Here is a 19115-nt window from a genome sequence, read left to right as displayed (position 1 = left end):
GGAAGGTAACTTTTGTTACATTGACTTGTAAAGTAAAGAAAAGACTTTCCTCAAAAACTACCATGTTCATGGCTAAATTGTTTGATATGTAGGATAATCATTTGGTTAATACACAACTTAATCTCATTCTTGTTTAAGTAAAATTAGTTAAACTATAGAGGTCACATTTGTTCAATCTCGATTCTTCATGGCTCTTGTTTATCTCATTGCTTTTGGTTGTTTTATTAAATGGACACAAAGGTGTTTGTCCCCCTGCCAAATATGTATAAATTGGAACAGTGTGTTTTTTTCCATATAAGCAATGTTCATTCCTGGATGAATTTATCAGCTGAATTATCTTGAAAATTTATCAGCAAGGTTGTTTAAATGATTTCTAGGTAAAGTTCGAATATGGGTTACCTAGTATCAAACACTAGGTGACAGCTCATATATGGAAAAAACCTTGTTTACATTTGCATTATTTCAGGTGCAGATATGAACTTTATAATATTGGTTCATTATATCTGCCTTTCATTCATTGCTAACAATATAAATAGAGAGCCTTAATAATCAGACAAGTGATATAAGGGCCATTATGGCCCTGTTGTTTAAATTATTTGATACAAATTTTACTTTACTTACTCTTTCGTACGGAACTGAGCTGTGGGGGTTTAAATTCCAATAATTGTGAACTTATCCATTATTCAGCTTGCAAATGGTTTCTTTGATTAAGAATCTGCTATGCATTGTATAAAATATTGGTTTAAAATCATGGAAAGGTAGATATGTTAAAAATTTGTTGTAAAATGCTTCTTAGTAAATGAATATGCTAAATATTTTAATGAAATAAAACACTATTATGTAGTAATGGGATTGGGTATGTCTGGTTGAATCAGGGTGTACAAAGTTTGTTTACACATTTGTTTATTTATTTTGTCAAAGACTAAAGGATGGTTATTTGCAAGGATGGTATAGCAAATTAGATTGTTCTGGTTATCTTACTATGAATTTTGTATTCTTGTATGGAAAGCATTTATGATCAAGCAACATATGTATCCATTTTAGATATTAGGAAATTCAGGCATTGTTACACTCAGTTTGTTCAGGTCTACCACATTTAGAAGCCATTAAAATATTTTAACAAACAGGGTCTTAATTGCAAAGTATGTTCTTTAGAAGTATTTGAAAACAAGTTTCATTTCTTACTTAAGAGTTTGTCAAGTATATGCAGAATTAAGGTCACACTTATTAGCTCACCTGAGCACAAAGTGCTCAAGGGTGAGCTTTTGTCATCACTCTGCGTCCGTCGTGCGTCCTTCAAAAAATGGCGTCAAACTTTTCAAACAACATCTCCTCCTAAACCACATGGCCAATTGCAACCAAACTTTACAGAAATGATCCTTTGGTGGTCACCTTTGAAAATTGTTCAAAGAATTTAATTCCATGCAGAACTCTGGTTGCCATGGCAACCAAAAGAAAAAACTTTAAATATCATCTTCTAAAAAACCAAAAGAGCTAGAGCTTAGATATTTGGCATGAAACATCTTCTAGTGAGTGTCTACCAAGTTTGTTCAAATAAAAGCCCTGGGGTCAAAATTGGCCCCGCCCCAGGGGGTCATTGATTTTCCCTATATGTATATAGTAAAAACTTTAAAAATCTTCTTTTAAAGAACCCAAAGAGCTAGAGCTAAGATATTTAGCATGAAACATGTTCTAATGGATGTCTACCAAGTTTGTTCAAATAAGAGCCCTGGGGTCAAAATTGGCCCCGCCCCAGGGGGTCATTGATTTTCCCTATATGAATATAGTAAAAACTTAAAAATCTTCTTTTAAAGAACCCAAAGAGCTAGAGCTAAGATATTTAGCATGAAACATGTTCTAATGGATGTCTACCAAGTTTGTTCAACTAAGAGCCCTGGGGTCAAAATAGGCCCCGCCCAGGGGGACATTCATTTTCCTTATATGTGTATAGCAAAACTTTAAAATCTTCTTGGAAATAACCCGAATAGCTAGAGTTTAGATATTAAGCATGAAACATCTTCTAGTAAATGTCTACAAAGATTGTTCAAATAAAAGCCCTGGGGTCAAAACTGGCCCTGCCCCAGGAGTGTCATTGTTTTTAAATACTAGTATATGTGTAAAGAAAAAACTTAAAAAATCTTTTTTTTAAAAACCCAACAAGCTAGACCTTAGATGTTTAGCATGAAACATCTTCTAATGGGTGTCTACCAAGTTTATTCAAATAAAGGCCCTTGGGTTTAAACTTGCCCCGCTCCGGGGGGCCTATATACAGGTGAGCGACTTCAGGGCCATCATGGCCCTCTTGTTATTATATTGCCAGAAAATATTATATTGATGTCACAGCTAATAAATTAAATATCTTGATATCCTATAAATATAAAACTGTTCAAAATTTTAGCAATGTATATATTCCATGCAACATTAAAAAAAAAGAAAAAAGAAAAGATTATAATTCAGTTATAGATTTGAAAATTTCATATATATACATATATATACATTTGTTGTAATCTATCATCATTGTATTTTCAACAATTTTGATAATTGTTATTATGCATAGATTTAAATTTATCCAAACACTGTATTGTATGTTTGGTTTATAAAGATTGTATTTATGTTATTGGCTGGTGGCCTACATCAGTAAACTAGGTTCTGTTGTGTACTAATGTAGCATGTGCCAAGCAGTAATTACCATTCTACTAGTGCTACAGAATAAATCTTAATATTCTTAAATGTAAATATATAATTTTTCTCGGCTTACTTATCTCATTTGAAATAGAGATATTTTTGTAATAGCTTAGCATAATGTCTGCCAGTTTTGCCTTCACTGTCCGTCCATCCACATTAAACTTATCTGGCTGGTGGGATTTCAACAAAACTCACAAGAGTGATCAGTACCAACCCTAGTTGTGCATATTGCCTCACTGCAAAAATTGGACACCAGAGCTAAGAATAGAAAACCTTGTTCAGCTTTAACAGGTCAAACTGCAGGAGGTTTTGACGAAACTAAACTGAAGTGAACTGTACCAACCCTAGTTGTGCATTTGGCCGACATATCAGCTTCGCAACACAAAATAGCTGCCAGAGCTAAAAATAGAAATTTTTTGTCAGACTTGCACAGGTCAAATTGCAGCAGGGAGTTTGAGGAATTTTCACACGAGAGATCAGTACCAACCGTTGTGTATATCGCCTGCAATTCTGCTTCACTGCACAAAATGGCCACCGGTGCTAAAAAATAGAAAAAAATATTGTCTGATTTTCACAGGTCAAACCTACGGTGGCATAGAGGTGACATATGCAGTTTTATTTTATCTCGTGGCCACGACTTATTATCTTGTGGCCTCAAGATATTATCTCATGGCTACGAGTTATTATCTTGTGGCCACGAGTTATTATCTCATGGCCACAACTTATTATCACATGGCCTCAAGATATTATCTTGTGGCCATGACTTATTATCTTGTGGCCTCAAGATATTATCTCGTGGCCACGAGTAATTATCTTGTGGCCATGAATTATTATCTTGTGGTCACGACTTATTATTTCATGGCCATGAGTTTTTATCTTGTGGCCACGACTTATTATCTCAGCCAATGAAAATGGTCGTTTCATCTTGAACAAAATTTAATATCACACTGGCAATAGCAGTCACAGGAGGGGCGGGCAATCACCACCGTATATTCACTTAAGTAGTTTCCTTCGCATTTTCTTAGAGACGTGCTGAATTTCAGTAAGGGCTTATCAGCTAGTATATCTCTATAAACTGTATATATCCCATTAACACTTCCACTATGTAGAGTCTTGTCATCCCCCATTGGCCCTCTGTATTCTTATCTAATGGGCCAAACGTTTAAGGATCAAGTTTCTGTAGTGGTCATCACTGGTAGGAAGTTAGCAGTTGCATTGAGTAGTAGCAGTAACAAAATTATAAAACATTAAGTTGGCAGAAACAGTAGCACAGAAGTAGCAGTAGCAAAATTATAAAATGTGAAATTGGCAGTAGCACAGCAATAGCAGTAGCAATCAAATAGGAGCTCTTGAAAGAATTGACATATGTCTTTGAAACTTGTATATGTCAGTTTTTATATATAAAAGAAAGAGACTCAGAAAACCCGTCAAAGTTAGCCTTTTATCATTGTGACATTGTAGTATATCTTCAATAATAACTATCTAGATACAAGTCTTCGAATCCACAGGGAAAGGGGGGAAGTTATTTGAATGAGCGACCTTAAAAGTATACATCAACCGCTTATATTTCTTTATTAAATCCTTTAAAGTTATACCGTGCTCATCCTTGAATATTTAAATCAAAGAAATTTATTTAAATCTATGATATTCTAACTGTATGCCTCTAACTTGAATAAAGAAGTCAATAAAATATGTACAGGAAGCTACGTTCCCTATAACAAGTCAGGTAATCTTTACTTTAAAAAACTGACACTGTGAACACCTATATTGTACAGAATTTTAAACATAACATATCAACTATCTGTGAAGTCAAAACATGTTTATTTTTTGTTTACATGTACAAAGGGACTATGTAACAATTATCAATATTTTCTAATATTAAATTTAAGCATAGTAAATCTTTATAGACACCTGACCATACAAAAAAGAAGAATAATAATTAAAAAACGTTCCCCTTGTTCACCGCTGCAGCGTTTGACCCGTCGATCTTGTGAAAGCTGTGGCCAGTGTGTGATATACGGTCTTAGTGATATAAACTATTGTTCAAGATGGAACGACCATTTTCATTGGCTGAAATAAGTCGTGGCCACTAAGATAATAAGTCGTGGCCATGAGATAATATCTTGAGGCCACAAGATAATAAGTCATGAATTTCGTGGCCACAAGATAATATCTTGAGGCCTCAAGATATCAAGTCGTGGCCATGAGATCAAATAAAACTGCAAATGTCACCTCTATGCCTCCGTACAAACCTCTGTTTGAATTTACATGCTGCTGTTAATTTCATCCTTAGAGTACATACATTGGAGACATTTGTTTTTGTGACAAAAAAACCCTTGTAGTTTTGTTTGACTTACAGTTAAATTCCTATTAATTGCCCTTAGGGGCTAAACATTTTCCAAAAGGGGGCTATTATTGCAACAAGTTCCCTCCAAACATTTTTTCGTAATTACGATAACAATAAAAAGTGTGAAGGTTTTAAAGTTCATATGATATATTTTTGTGTTTACTATAAAATAAAATGGATTTAGAATGATTCGAATAAATTATGGATCTACTCTTGAGTTCAGCACTGATGAGTAGATTTTGTCCATATCAAAAAGCCTGGGGGTCTTTAGTGGAATGGCATTTATTAGGAATTTTACTGTAATTTAACATGTTATAACTACTGGAAGAAAACATGTTGCAAATGCTTTTGTTTGTTTTTAGAATATCTTGTATCTATTGAGAAGTATTTGAAGAAAGATGATTGGTATATGTGGGCACATATGACTAAAGGGTCCATTAGTCTACCAATATTTACTTCTCTTGACTGTTATTGGCCTGGGATACAGGTATGTTGGTTCATTTGTCACAGAAAATGTCTAGTATATCCCCACAACAACTTACAACAACTATACAATAACTATACAAATCCAGCTTTTACATCATTCTGTACAGCAAGCTGTTATGTTTTGATAATAATAATAATAATAATAATAATAATAATAACACTCTTGGATAGTTCCCTCCAAAATTTGCTCAGACGGATCCATTCTGCTCAACAAGATGGCCGCCAGTCAGCTAAAAGAAATAGAAAAGTATGTTAATGACATCTCTTCCTTAACTGTTAAGTAGATTTGAATGAAAATATACAGGAATGATCCTTATATGGGCCTTTATAAAAATTGCTCAAAGGATTCTGGTTTGTTGAACAAAATGGCAACCAGAGCTTAAAATAGAAAAACCTTTAAACAAGATCTACTCCTTAATTATTTTGGCAAATTTTGATGAAACTAAAGGAATGATCCTTGGTTAGTTTTCTATAAAAACTGTGCAAATGTTTCTGGTCTGCTGAACAAGATGGTCACCAGCGCTAAAATAGAAAAATAGTCTTGTATGAGAACACATTTCAGTCTTATTTTGTGCAACTACAATGCCTAGAGTTTAAATATTTATTATTTGAAATTATATGAAATTAAAATAAATCATTCCTCTTGGGTCAATATTGGCTCAACCCCAGAGGTCACATATTTTATAAACACTTCAATTTGAAATTATTTTTTCATCATGTGAAACTGTAATGCCCAGAGCTTACATATTTGGCATGTAGCATTTCCTTCTGGACCTCCACAAAACTGATATTATTTTTGTAATCATGACCCATGGGTCAATATATGGCCGCCCTAATTAATATAGACTTATATAGAAAAAAAACATTTAAGTCTGGCATTTAGCATTACCTTGTGGTCCTCTGCAACACTTTGAAAATCATACCTCTGGGGTCTAAACTGGCACCACCCAAGGAGTCTCTTAGTTTAATAAACGTGTATAGGAGTAAATTTAAGTCTTCTTTTGTGTAACTACATTGCCAAGAACTTAGATATACGGCAAGTAGCACTGCTTAGTGGATATCTACTTATGTAAGTTAAAAAATGGCCCCACACTTTGGGTCACTAAATTCACACTTGTATAGTAAAAAGTCTTTAAAAACTTCTTCTCTGAAAGTACAATGCCCAGAGCATAGATATTTGCCATGATGCATCACCTTGTGGTCATTAACAAAATTTACATAGATGTCAAAATTGCTTCTGCTCTAGAGGTCACTTAATTTAAATAGACACAATGCCCAGAGCTTAGATATTTTGTATGCAACCAGTGTTTTGTATGTTTTCAGGCCATGCTAGGTCAAGTTGATAAAGCAATGAAGTCGCTACATAACTTCCATCAAGTTTGGAAGCAATTTGGAGGTCTTCCAGAATTCTATAATATAGTGAAGAATGAGGCATACAATGGTAGGGAAGGCTATCCTCTTAGGCCTGGTATGTTATGTATATTTGATTATATTGATTTTTCTGCTACTATTTTACTATTAAGGACGTTTTCGGGAGTTTTCATATAGACATATAGGCAAAATTAAAACTGTTCAATAGAATTTCTTTAAACTTTGCATGTTGTTAGAATATGATAACAGAAACATTTGAAGCAAAAAAAAAATTGGGGTCACCGTTCACGTTTTTGAGTTATCTGCCCCTGAATCAGACTTGTCTACTTATTTGAGGTCATTTCAAGGGCACATAACTTATACATACTTAAATGAATTCTTGTTTTTACTTCTGGATTATGTTTTTCTTTTTATTGTTGAGTACAATACATAATAACATGCAATTCCTCATCAATTTAACCTGAAACATAGTCATGTGGACCTCAACTAAAGTTATTGAAATTATAGCCCTGAAGTCAAAATTGGCCCCACCCCAGGGAAACATAGATTTTCCTTATATATGAATTCTAATATCAACCAGTGACTTTCCATAGTAACCATACATTTCCATTGCAACCATTGACTTTCCATAGCAACCACTACTTTCCATAGCAACCTGTTACTTTCCATAGCAACCATTGACTTCCATAGCAACCAGTGACTTCTCATAGCAACCAGTGACTTACATAGCAACCAGTGACTTACAAAGCAACCATTCCATGGCAACCAAAGATCTCTTTAGCAGCCAGTGCCATCTGTGGCAACCATTGATTTTCAATAGCAACCAGTGATAAATATTCCAGCCATTGACTTTCCATAGCAACCATTGACTTCCATAGCAACCACTTACTTTCCATAGCAACCATTAACTTTCCATAGCAATCAGGGATTCATATAGCTACAATGGACTTTCCATTGCAGCCATAGACTTCTTTAGCACCCATTGACTTTCCATAACTTCCAGTGACTTGCCATAGCAACCATGACTTTCCATAGCAACCACTGACTTCCAAATTCACTAGACGCTCATGCATTATAGCAAAGTTCAGTTGTATAGAAACAAACAAAAAATACTTCTGTTTCTACTATTAAGTGTTGTATTAATGTGGTGGCATAGCATTTTTTCACGAATGCAATCTTGTTTCACATAAATTATGCAGTCTTGTTGTTTGATATCCCAAAGGGTAGAGCTAAGATTTTTGGCATGAAACATCACCTTGTAGATACTTCCAAGGTTGCTGAAATTATGGCATTGGGGTCAAAATAGTCCTGCCTAAGGAAGCATGGATTTTCCTTATATGTATACAGTAAAACTTTCAAGAATTTTCTTCCCTCAAAGCCCAAAGGCTAATGCTTAGATATTTGGCTTGAAATATTGTCTGGATGATCTCTTCCAATATTCCAAAATTGGAGTCATTGGTTTTACTTTTATGTAAACAATTAGATAATCTTCTCATAAATATAATGGGTCTTTAGCCCTAAGATTTAGTGTGGAGGTTATTAATTTGTAGATCATTCACTAAAAATTTAAGATCATGGTGGTCTTAACTTCTAAAACCTTGTCCAACTCATAAACTATTGAGAATGTTTTGGTCCATTCTGTCTTGAGGTGAGCGATTCAGAGCCCCCTTGTTTCAGAGATATATTTGTAAGTTGAAACAAATAATTTCAATCATAAAGAAAAAACTTGTTATCTATTATGTGTGAGATAATGGACATGAGAAAATTATTCCATTACAGGAACATATCTTCTTTATAAAATGTTTCTTATTGAAACTGACATGTTATATGTTTCAGAACTGATTGAGGCTGCTTTGTATTTATACCAGGCTACAAAAGATCCCTATTTGCTGGAAATAGGTGTGGATATGCTTGAAGCAATAGAACATATCAGCAAAACTAAATGTGGATATGCCACTGTAAGTTCTCGATGTTATTTAATTGGCTACCGTTATACTTATAGGCAACCCACCTGCCTAGGAACTTTCCCAATAAAAATAACTATGTATGTACTCTGACAGCCACCTGCTTGAGGCAGCCAATATCAGTCAGAAATAACCAAACACACTAAAAACGTTGTCCAGTTTGTGTAGGATAATGGTGGTCCCTTTTTTCCTTGGTGTACTGCATTGTACAGTTCATAAACATAATGGTCAATGTTAAAGTTTGTAGACTGTAATGGCATCCACTTTCACATCATGACTAGCAATAGCTCAAATTATATCTTAGGAAAAGTCGAGCTAAAAAGTGCCTCTTTTTAACTTCTAAATCGCGGATCAGTATTGTTCTCTTGTTTAATTATAATATTTACATCTTATCTGTTTTAATTATTACGCAAAGAAAAACATCTATATTTATATTTGTTCCATTTGCAGGTAAAAGATGTGACAACACACACACTCGAGAATAGAATGGAAAGCTTTTTCTTGGCAGAAACTACAAAGTACTTATATTTATTGTTTGACCCTGATAACTTCATGCACAACACAGGTAGTCATGGGACAGTTATAGATACACCTAATGGACAATGTGTTATTAATGCTGGTAATAGTTTAATTATAAGACTTCATAGTTACTAAAAACTTCTCATTCTGTAATGGTGAGCTTTGGTGATAATTATCATGTTGTCATTGCCAATGCCTAATACAGAAATAGAAAAGAGTGTCTGGTATCATTTAAATAAATCAAATCTATCAATTAATCACAATATATAATAGCATGATTCAATAATTAAACACTAAGGTCAAAGTCATTTATGAGTCAAAGTCCAAATCAGTTTGGCCTCCTTGAAGGTCTTGTCCTAAGGGCTGTTTATTCCATGTATCAAGACAATCCATTCATTAATTACAAGGTATTGTCAAAAATACAGCAAAAAAAGACATAAAAAACAATTTTTTGACCTTTAAGGATAAGGTCTTATAGCAAAAAAAAGAAATAAAAAGCCAATTGTTTGACCTTAAAGGATAAGGTCTTACAGCAAAAAAGGCATAAAAAACCAATTGTGGTCCAGTATCTAGAAAGTTATACATGTATGTGGTCCTGATGAAGGTCAAGTTTGACCGAAACTATTTGGCACTAATAAAATATTGTAAACCTGTTTACTTCTCTCTTAGCTTGAACTTACTTTTGTTGGTCAGTTAAAGAAAGAAAAATACAAGCAAACTTTTAAAATATTACAAAGGTTAAGATCTAGTCCATATGGCTGGGAATATCAGTTTATTAGTCCCCTACCTGTTTACCTGAGGGGACTTTAGTTTTGCCATCTGTCTGTTAGCACTACTGAATAGGGATAGGGCTCATCTAACTGTAAACAGTACAAAAGAGAACAAGAGAATTCCATAACAATAGAAAAAGGGGCCAATGGTCTTCTATTAAACAAAAGAAAATAACAATAAAAATGGCCCAACAATAGAAATGGCCCTTTATCCCAATATGGTCACATGTAGGACAATGCATAGAAATATGAGTAGATGGCAATCTATAGATTATACACACCTTTTTTTTCTTCCTAAGTTGAAATTTGGTTGCTATGCCGTATGGCAACAAATAGACTTAAAATATGGCAAACATAACAATATTTGTGAAAACTCAAAAAGTACTGAAAATATTTTTATGAAACTTGAAATATGGATAGATGGCAGTATGGAGATTATGCATGTCATTTTAAGCTCAACTCTATGAAATATATTGAGAGCTGTCCTACTCAACCAGTGTCGGTAACTGCGTCCAGATTTGTGATTGAAGTTTTTATGAATTAAAATCCTTTTCACTCTAACTTCTTTGTTTCTTAATATTTACTTCAAACTTCAAATATATGTTTCTGATCATCAATCACATCATATATGATAAGCTTCTTGACACTAGCACCAAAATTATCAGAATTACCCCTTTTGAACTTAGAATTTTCATGAAAAAATGTTAGTTTTTTCGTATACCTTCTTTTTTTCTTAACATTTGTACTTCAAACATCAAATATATGTTTCTTATCACCCATATCATATGTGGCAAGGTTCATATTTCTTGCAACTATATTATTAGAATTATTATCCTTAAACTTAGAATGTTCATGGAAAGGTGGTTTTTTTGGTGTGTTTTTTTAACTTTATTTCTTAATGTATCTACTTCAAACTTTAAGCATATTTTCCTTAATATCACTCAAACCGTGCTTGAGAAGATTTAATAGCTTGACTATTTCTAGAGTTATGTCCCCCTTGAACTGAGATTTTTTTTAGAAATTTTTGTTTTTTACTATAACTTCTTCATTATACCCCCACCACAAAATGTGGGGGGGGGCTATAATGGATTCGCTTTGTCGCGTCCGTCGGTCGGTCCGTCCGTCCGTCCGTCTCCATTTTCGTGTCCGCTCTATAACTCCTATACCACTTGAAGGATTTTCTTCAAACTTGGCTCAAATGTTCACCTCAGCAAGGGGATGTGCAGAACCCATGTTGCCCATGTGTCAGCTCAAGGTCAAGGTCACAATTGAAGGTCAAATATCAAACACAATCATATATTAGACAGTATGTCTGTGTCCGCTCTGTAGGTCCTACAATAATTGAAAGATTTTCTTCAAACTTGCTCAAATGTTTTCACCTCAACAAGGGGATGTGCAGAACACTCATGTTGCCCATGTGTTCATTTTAAGGTCAAGGTCACAATTTGAAGGTCAAATATCAAACAATCAAATATTACAACAATATGTCGTGTCCGCTCTGTAAGTCCTACACTAATTGAAAGATTTTCTTCAAACTTGGCTCAAATGTTCATTTCAACAATGGGATGTGCAGAACCCATGTTGCGCATGTGTCAGCTCAAGGTCAAGGTCAAAACAATTGAAGGTCAAATATCAAACAATCAAATATTACACAGTATGTCGTGTCCGCTCTAATAGTCCCTACACTTATTTTGAAAGATTTTCTTTTCAAACTTGGCTCAAAATGTCACCTCAAACAAGGTTATGTGGAGAACCCATGTCACTCTTTTGCCGGCTTAAGGTCAAGGTCACACTTGAAGGTCAAAAATTGACTTAGAAAATGTTCTTTAATTTTAACATATTATCTGAATATTTCTGAAATCTAGGAAAGGTATTTGCTTGAAAACTTAAAATATAAATGAAGTGTCACAATTAAGATATGCTGGTCAAGTTTCATGACTCTATTGCATTTAAAACAAAGTTATGCCCCTTTTTTAATCTTTCAAATTTAAATACAATCACATATTAAGAACAATATGTTGTGTCCCACTCTATAAATCCTATACTAATGGAAGAATTTTTTCTTCAAACTTTTCTCAAATATTCACCTAAGCAAGGTTATGTGCAGAATCCATGTCACCTTTGTGCAGGCTAAAGGTCAAGGTCAGACTTGAAGGTCAAAAATTGACTTAGAAAAATGTTCTTAGATTAAAACATGTTCTTTGAATATTTCGGAAACTAGCATAGGTATTTGCTTGAAACTTAAAGAGATTATGAGGTGTCACAATTACGATATGCAGGTCAAGTTTCATAACTCTGTATTGGATTTTGACAAAGTTATGCCCCTTTTTAAGTCTTTAAATTTACATACAATCAATACTAGACAATATGTTGTGTCCGCTCTATAAATTCTATACTAATGGAAGGAATTTTCTTCAAACTTTACTCAATGTTCAACTCCAATTGGGCGATGTGCAGAATCCATCTTACCCTTGTGCCAGCTGAAGGTCAAGGCCACACTTGAAGGTCAAAAATTGACTTATAAAAAGTTTAGTATATTGGGAAAATGAAAGGTTATTTGTAACTGTTTCGAACATGATTTGATAATAGATATTTTTACTATTACCTGTACAATTAGTCTTTTTTTTCACCAGAGATAATAATTTCTTTTTATGTATTTGTGCCACTGAAGTTATTCCCTTAACCACCTTTCCAAGTTGTCTTCTGTCAAGGACATTGGTGGGGGTATGAATCGCATTCAGCGATAGTTCTAGTTTCTAGTAGGATTTACTTCAATCTTCAAACTCCTACATCTTACTAATATGACAAGGTTTATAAATCTAGTGTACATATTTCCAGAATGATTTCCTTTTTAAACCTTGAATTTTCCTTATTTTGTCTATAACTTTCTTATTTCTTTATGGATTTTCTTCAAATTTCAAATATATGTTCATTATCAACACCTACAACATAATTATGTGATGAGTGTATTAGTATAACCTCTGGGTTCCATGATTTATTTTTATTTTGAAAATTAATTTATTTTCATTTTGAAAATTATTATATGTATTTTTGTTTTAATTTTCTTCTTTGTTACTATTAATGGTATATATTTAAAAATTGTTGTTGTTTATTCACTTTCCTTCTTTGTTACAGTAAATGGCTTAAGATAATTATTCTTTGTCATCACTCACATCATATATGATATGATAAGGTTCATAAGTATGCATTTTATGTTTATTTTGTTTGTTTGCTTTTAGGTGGATATATTTATAACACTGAAGCCCATCCCATTGACACAGGTGCTTTATATTGTTGCAGTGAGGAGAAAAAAGAAGATGACATTGAACTTGAAAATTTCCATGATAATCTTGACCTTTTGACCTTATTTGAGATAAATGACATTAAAGATATTTTACATGATGGTAAATGGGATAAACCAAGCAAGAAAAAATATTTGGATCAGATTAATTATGAAAGTTTAAAATTCCTTAATGATTATGATAAAAGCATAAACATCTTGGGAAATATAGGTGAAGGTCATCAAGCAGTATTGTCTACTAAAGGTGAAAAATTCAGAATTAAGGAAGAGAGAGTAAAAACAGTAGTGATTGATGGCTTTAAAGGTAAAGTCAATGACCAAGATATAGAAATGAAAATTGTACCAACTGACAAAGATATTTCAAATGGTGAAAGAACAAATATGAAACAAAATGATGAAGATGAATATGTAGATAATTTAAAAGACAACTGTGACAAAGATGGTACATGCAGAAAAATAGGTTTAGAATTAAATATGAGAAAGTATACAGAAGAAGAAAACACTAACGTTTCTCCCATTCACCATGAAATAAATGATGAAAGTATTCAACATTTAGATGATATAGATATTAATAAAGATATTAACACTGACTTTGAGAATGAATTAAGTGAACATGAAAGTGTTGATGAAGGTGAATATGGTAAAGGGGATAAAGATGATACACAGACTGTAAAGGTTAATGACATTAAAGAAGGCAGTACTGAAAGAGTTAACTTAAAATCAGAAGAGAATTCAAGTGCAAATAATGATGTTATAGATGAAAGGGAAGTGAAAATACATTCAGATAAAATGGATACCAACCTTGCAAAGAATGAAATCTCTAAAAATGATAAGGTATCATTAGTAAAGCCAAGCATTAATGTAAAGCCACTAACCACGACAGTTTATCAACAGCATAATACAAAAAGTGGCACAAACAAATTTAAAGATGTCCTTTATATGATAAAACGTTTTACTGAAAACTATCTTTCTAATGATTTAAGTAGTGGAGTGAAAAGCATTAAGTCTTTACATGATAAATTGAAATATTACAGTTTATTTCACAGAAAGAATTTTGAAAAACTGACTTGTGAAGCACAGCCATTTCATTTGCAATTTTCTGTGACAGGCGAAATGTTTATTAATGATTAGTGCATTACATTATTATTTTAATTTTAGTATTATATTGCTGGCTTATATAAGTCTGGACAAAGTGAATTTTTATTATAAGCCCAAAGATTCTGAGAAGTATTTCAATAATTGTGTTTATATTTGGCATGTATGTTATATTGAAACACAGGTCAAGTTTGATTTTGGCAGCAATTAAAATCATAAAGGACAAAGTTATGCCCCCTTTTTAGCAAACTTATTGGTTTTCATCGGATAACTCTTGAAGGATTCCAATGATAATGTTGATATATGGCATGTATGAATGTTATATTAAAACACAGCTTAAATTGAAATTAAGCTGCTATCAGCTGATTATTGACAGAATAGTGCCCCTTTTAAGCAAATTTTTTGTTCAATTGGTTCAGCAAGATAACATTATAATCAGGCATACAAATATGTTAAAACACAGGTCAAGTTTGATATTGATGGAGTGATGCTCCTTTATTTGCAAATTTTCTATTCAATTATTTGTCTTAGATTATCATTATTTGTCTTAGATTATCATTATTTGTCTTAGATTATCCAAATTTTAGAGCTGTGAAATTATATTTTGCATTAAGGGTTATACCATTATGCCTTTGGAAGATTAAATATATTGTTAATTGATATTACTGTGTAAATGAGTAATGTTAACAGTACAGAGTTTTCAATTTTACTTTGTAAGGCAAACTTGAAAAATGATAACATAAATTTAAAATAACTTGATTTATGAATTGTTATTTTGTTAAGTAAAAATGAAATCAAGTCATTTGTCATGGATATATTTTCTTTCACAGATATATTTTCTTTCACATTGAACGAAAAAATAATCGTTTCTATCATTTAAAACAATATTTGCCATCTATGTTAAAAGCATATTTTTTTCTGTGAGACCTTCTTTAGAATTTGCCACGAGTCGTATATTGTCCCATCTCGGTGGAGCCTCTTGTTTAAAAAGTATATACATGTATTAGTTGCTTCATTTTATAAAAGGGTTGTTCAAACTGTAATGGGACTGCAGCTCTACTGTTCACATACTTAAATTAACATGCACACTTTTACAAGTATGTCCTCTATATACAGTGAAAAGATCAATAACATATGTTAAATGAATAACAATTCTGTGAAAATTACAAATGACGAGAGGAACGCTTACAAAGCAGTTAGTGACGCCCATGATTTCACAAAATAAATTAAAAATGTAACAAGCGTCATTATTCCTGAAAGTATTCGCCTCAGTGCTATAGGCCTATAACTATAATCAGACCTCATTTATAGAGATGAAGTGAGAAAGAAAGCGATCACATTCCACTCTTCGAAAAAAAATGACCCGGTAGCCGACCCCTCTCCGCTTTTTCTCACGATTTTTGAGTAATAGATTTTTGAGTAATAGAGGAACTCAATGGTCATGGACATGAAATGTAAATGAAAAAGCGATTTATTGTATTAATACACACATGTCAATGTACGTTCTTAATTGTGAACAGTTAAATGAAAATATTTATCATTTGAAAGATATTCTCTACTACTGAGCACAGGCTATCATTAATTAAACAAAATCGAGTCATATACATTTGTAATTCTAATAATAATTACTGTATATCATTATCATTATATTAATATATTTGAAACACGTATATCTACTGAAAAATAAAACAGTGTTTAAAAGACATGTACCATAAATTATTTAATCCTTCAGTCATAACTAAATGAGGTGCAGTCATAACTAAATGAGGTGACCCTATGCAGTCATCGAACATACCGGACAGTTTGCGAACCTTTTACCGTCCATTCTTTGCGCTTTTGCAATTGACGTCACTAACGTCCCGACAATTTTCCGCTTTCTTCCTCGTACATTCCTGTCTGTGATATTTGAATTGCTTTGCCAGCTGAAAACGAGTGCCCTGATGGCTGATTAATTGCCCTGCGTTCATGTAATATTTTCGTATTTAGCTGAAGGAGTATTGCCAAATTCTTGGCAAAATTTAACACTCGCACAAAATTCGATTTTTCAACGTACGTGATATTTTTACATTTAACGAAATGACCACTGTTGTTCGAAACTTGATTATTAAGCCATTTCATGTCTGAATGACATCAAATTTGAACATTATGTCACTTAAATATAATCAAATATGTTGATGGAATATATGGAAAAAGAGACAGCAAATTATGAATAAACTGAAGTACAACTTATAGTTTCAAAAGGTTTTTTGATACGCTATGCCGTGTGTGTGATACCATGGTTATTCAATATCACAGGATACAAACGTTTGGCACAATGATTTAATAAACTTGTGAACAAATTGTAGAAAACATTACAATATCGCCGTATACGAAAATGTTCTAAATTTAACGGAATATGAAGACGCAAGCCTCGAAGTCATAATTCTTTTTTAACAACCCAATCCATCCATCTTAATATTGTTAACTTTATATGTCCAATTCCTTGATGAATTTCATAAATTTCGTAAAGATAAATCAAGTGAAGATATAGATTATATATTTCATAATTATTTAATAATAAATGTCTATATAATTAATCAATAATTATTTATATTTTAATAAATGTTCTTGCTATGGCATTTATTTTGTTTGTTATGTTCATATAATTTTGTTCTTTTCAGTTACTATATACATGTATTACACAATACTAATGTGAAATAAATTAATAGTCGGTAAATTCCGTAAACGTTACAATCTACAAACATGTATTTGTAAATCGATATGAATGTATATAACCAGCTGTTAAATGGTCTGAATTACAAATCCCTCTTAGCACAATTGTCAAGGGCTTTCACTTCAAGAATATAGACGTACACTCGTAGGTTCGAATCCTGGTTCAACCACTTTTTATAGTTCTTCTTTTCTTATTTTAAAATTGCCATTTCTCTCTTAACTCGTACAAAACGTGATTTTTGTGTGTGTGTTCTATCTGTGTAGTATTTTAATTTGTATTATGAACGCGCTGTCTTTTTTATTAATTTAAGATAATGTAATGGAATGAAAAATAAAAATGTATAAAAAACCACTACTTAAAAGGTATCCTAAAAACCAGATGTAGTCAAACGATTTCAAATAAATTCTTGAAAGTAAATTTCAAAATAAAAAAAAAAAAAAATGCGTGTCCTTATAACGTGGTGTTGGTATATACCATACCAACACCACGTTACAGGGATCTTCAGATCAGTAGTCAGGCATCTATACCAACACACCACAACTCATTTACGTGTGAAGTTAACAAAGATATCAATATAGTTGTTAGATACCAATGTTTATCACCTGACCTTTACGGAAATTAATGAAGTGTCGGGTCAATATTGTTGGACAATATATTTTACTTTAGAAAAAAAAATCCGCGTGACCGGAAATTTCTGTAAATATCGTTCAGAACAATGTACCGGTAACGCTCAATGTCTATATAATCTAAGTGGGGAAATCTACATATGATTATTTAGGAAGTTTTTATATTGTATTATACACATTTTTATTATCAATTATTGATCAATCACCATTATCATATAATTATAGCCAATCTTCTGAAATATATTACTTATTCAACTCAACTTGACAGTGAAACAAGGTAGGCATTGTCACAGAAGCTTGAGATTGAGACGTTGGCGATAAGAAATGTGGCAAGTTGGTCACTATACATATTTTCGTATTTTTATTCAAAATTTTACCTCTTTGTATGACCTTGACCTTGGTTGCAGGAACCTGAATTTTATGCGACACTTTATGGCAGGCCATTTTTGAACACAGGGCATGACTTTTGTAACTAGGGTCACTTGCTACATGCCAATTATCTAAGCTCTTGACATGGTAGTTTTGCAAAGGAATAGTTCAATATTTCCATGTCTATATAATTCATGGTAAAAAGAAATGACAAAATTGTTGACCGGACATGAACATCGATGCAATTTTATAAAAATTCATATTATGACATTGTCTTAGCAAGGCTTTCTTTTATTGGTAACCAATCGCATCTGTTAAACTTCGGATAAGAAACTTGATACGGTATTTCGGTCTAACCTACACTAAGGTAAACAAAAAGCAAGTAAATCCTCGGAGTTGCTCTCTATTGAAATATATCATGTAAAAGTCCACCCAAATTAAGTAAATTTATAGATATCAAAGTAAGCTGTACACTATTTATATACATATATTAACAGGCCCGTCGCGCACGATTTCGTGATTCTCGGGGGGGGGGGGGCAGTTACGGGGACATGCTCCCCCGGAATTTTTTATTCTAGGATACTCTCAGGAGCGTTTTCCCGTGTATTTGGCCAGTTTACAGTCTGCCGCTAGTACATGTTTTTTTTTTTGGCGTATGTCAATGATTTTTACAAAGATCTGTGCATTGTAAGTTTAAAGTGTAAAAGGTTGATTGTCGATCGCATAGCGGACGGACAGTTGTACACAAAATAATAATAAATATTTGACAAATGAAAAATAAACAATAATTGATGTTGTTATAATTCTTCAGTTGCATTTTATCTGATAATTAAGAATAAACAAATGCAAGAAATATGACATGATAGAAC

General features: G+C 32.7%; 1 protein-coding gene and 1 long non-coding RNA gene across 2 annotated transcripts in view; one reads left to right on the top strand and one right to left on the bottom strand.

Moving 5' to 3' along the window:
• Positions 1–15336, top strand: part of LOC132726791 (ER degradation-enhancing alpha-mannosidase-like protein 2) — a 34168-nt gene extending 18832 nt beyond the window's left edge. Inside the window, exons 7-11 of the mRNA XM_060712158.1 lie at positions 5395–5519; positions 6842–6986; positions 8726–8847; positions 9304–9472; positions 13382–15336. Of these exons, the coding sequence (XP_060568141.1) occupies positions 5395–5519; positions 6842–6986; positions 8726–8847; positions 9304–9472; positions 13382–14574 (1754 nt within the window). The 3' untranslated portion in view covers positions 14575–15336. The remainder of the gene's footprint in view (positions 1–5394; positions 5520–6841; positions 6987–8725; positions 8848–9303; positions 9473–13381) is intronic.
• Positions 1747–5381, bottom strand: LOC132726792 (uncharacterized). The gene is made up of 2 exons (XR_009625252.1): positions 4938–5381; positions 1747–3269 (listed from the first exon to the last, which is right to left on the bottom strand). It is a non-coding gene; the product is annotated as an uncharacterized LOC132726792 (long non-coding RNA).
• Positions 15337–19115: the final 3779 nt, after the last annotated feature.

Source organism: Ruditapes philippinarum, unplaced genomic scaffold (genome assembly GCF_026571515.1).
Source record: "Ruditapes philippinarum isolate M1 unplaced genomic scaffold, ASM2657151v2 ctg1108_1_1_1_1, whole genome shotgun sequence".
NCBI lineage: Eukaryota > Metazoa > Mollusca > Bivalvia > Venerida > Veneridae > Ruditapes > Ruditapes philippinarum.
The sequence above is the reverse complement of the archived record's forward strand: the minus strand, read 5'-3'. Positions and strand labels throughout refer to the sequence as shown.